This window comes from Myotis davidii, unplaced genomic scaffold (assembly GCF_000327345.1).
Source record: "Myotis davidii unplaced genomic scaffold, ASM32734v1 scaffold744, whole genome shotgun sequence".
In the NCBI taxonomy this organism is placed as follows: domain Eukaryota; kingdom Metazoa; phylum Chordata; class Mammalia; order Chiroptera; family Vespertilionidae; genus Myotis; species Myotis davidii.
The window spans coordinates 895,374-896,518 of record NW_006294760.1 but is presented as its reverse complement, the minus strand read 5'-3'; the positions used below and the strand labels follow the sequence as shown (position 1 = coordinate 896,518).

Sequence of the window (1,145 nt, the reverse complement as noted above, 5' to 3'; positions counted from 1 at the left end):
TATTGATTTCAGAGAGGAAGGAAGAGGGAGAGAGAGATAGAAACATCAATAATGAGAGAGAATCATTGATTGGCTGCCTCCTGCATGCCCTCCACTGGGGACTGAGCCCAGAACCCGGGCATGTGCCCTTTGACTGGAATCGAACCTGGGACCCTTCAGTCCACAGGCCGACGCTCTATCTACCAAGCCAAACCGGCTAGGGCTAGAGCAATAATTTGAAAATAGTTTTTATACCAACCTTTACAAATATGTTAATTTTAAGCATAGGCTAGTATTCAGAAGATTTTTATAATAATTCATAACTCTTATGTGAATAATCTTTTCTTTTGATAGGAAGGAGATACCATAAATGTGGATGTAACTTGTCCTGGTGCCACTCTTGCTTTGGCTATGATCTACTTAAAAACCAATAACAGGTAATGCATCTCTGACCCCATCCCTGGCCAGACAATGTGACTTCCTTTCTGACCTCAGTAGTAAAACTAAAGTATCTTAATGTGTTCATTTCCCATCTCCTAGGTCAGTGATGGCGAACCTATGACACACGTGTCAGAGGTGACACGCGAACTCATTTTTTTGGTTGATTTTTCTTTGTTAAATGGCATTTAAATATATAAAATAAATATCAAAAATATAAATCTTTGTTTTACTATGGTTGCAAATACCAAAAAATTTCTATATGTGACACGGCACCAGAGTTAAAATTTCTATATGTGACACAGCTCAAAAGATTTGCCATCACTGTCCTAGATTAACCTGATTTTAATTCTCGCAAATAGTACAGTGTTAACGTAAAAAAACCATTGAAACCTGTAAAGAATTTTTGTGAGTTTATTTGAGCCAAACTGTCAACATATGCCAGGAAGCAGAACCTCAATGAATTGAGATAATGCTCCGGAGAATGGAGGGGTTACATCTGTATTTATACATTTGCAGTCAAGGAGGGACCTAGGTGGGTTACATGAAATTCATTGGTGATTAAGGAGGAGGGATAAAGCAAAGCAGGGGAAACCCCTGGGATTGGATAAAAAGTAAAATGATGAACACATACTTAGGTGGGTGCAGGATCAATTAACATGATAATGAAGGAATTTGTAGTATCTGTCCTGGCACTCAGCACATTTGGTTGTACCCCAGGGGCTCCT

The 1,145-nt window shown here is 39.0% G+C and overlaps 1 protein-coding gene across 1 annotated transcript in view; it reads left to right on the top strand.

Moving 5' to 3' along the window:
- The window catches only part of ANAPC1 (anaphase promoting complex subunit 1), a 108,744-nt gene that overhangs the window by 77,828 nt on the left and 29,771 nt on the right, over positions 1–1,145 (top strand). Inside the window, exon 32 of the mRNA XM_006769219.2 lies at positions 334–416. Within this exon, the coding sequence (XP_006769282.1) occupies positions 334–416 (83 nt within the window). The remainder of the gene's footprint in view (positions 1–333; positions 417–1,145) is intronic.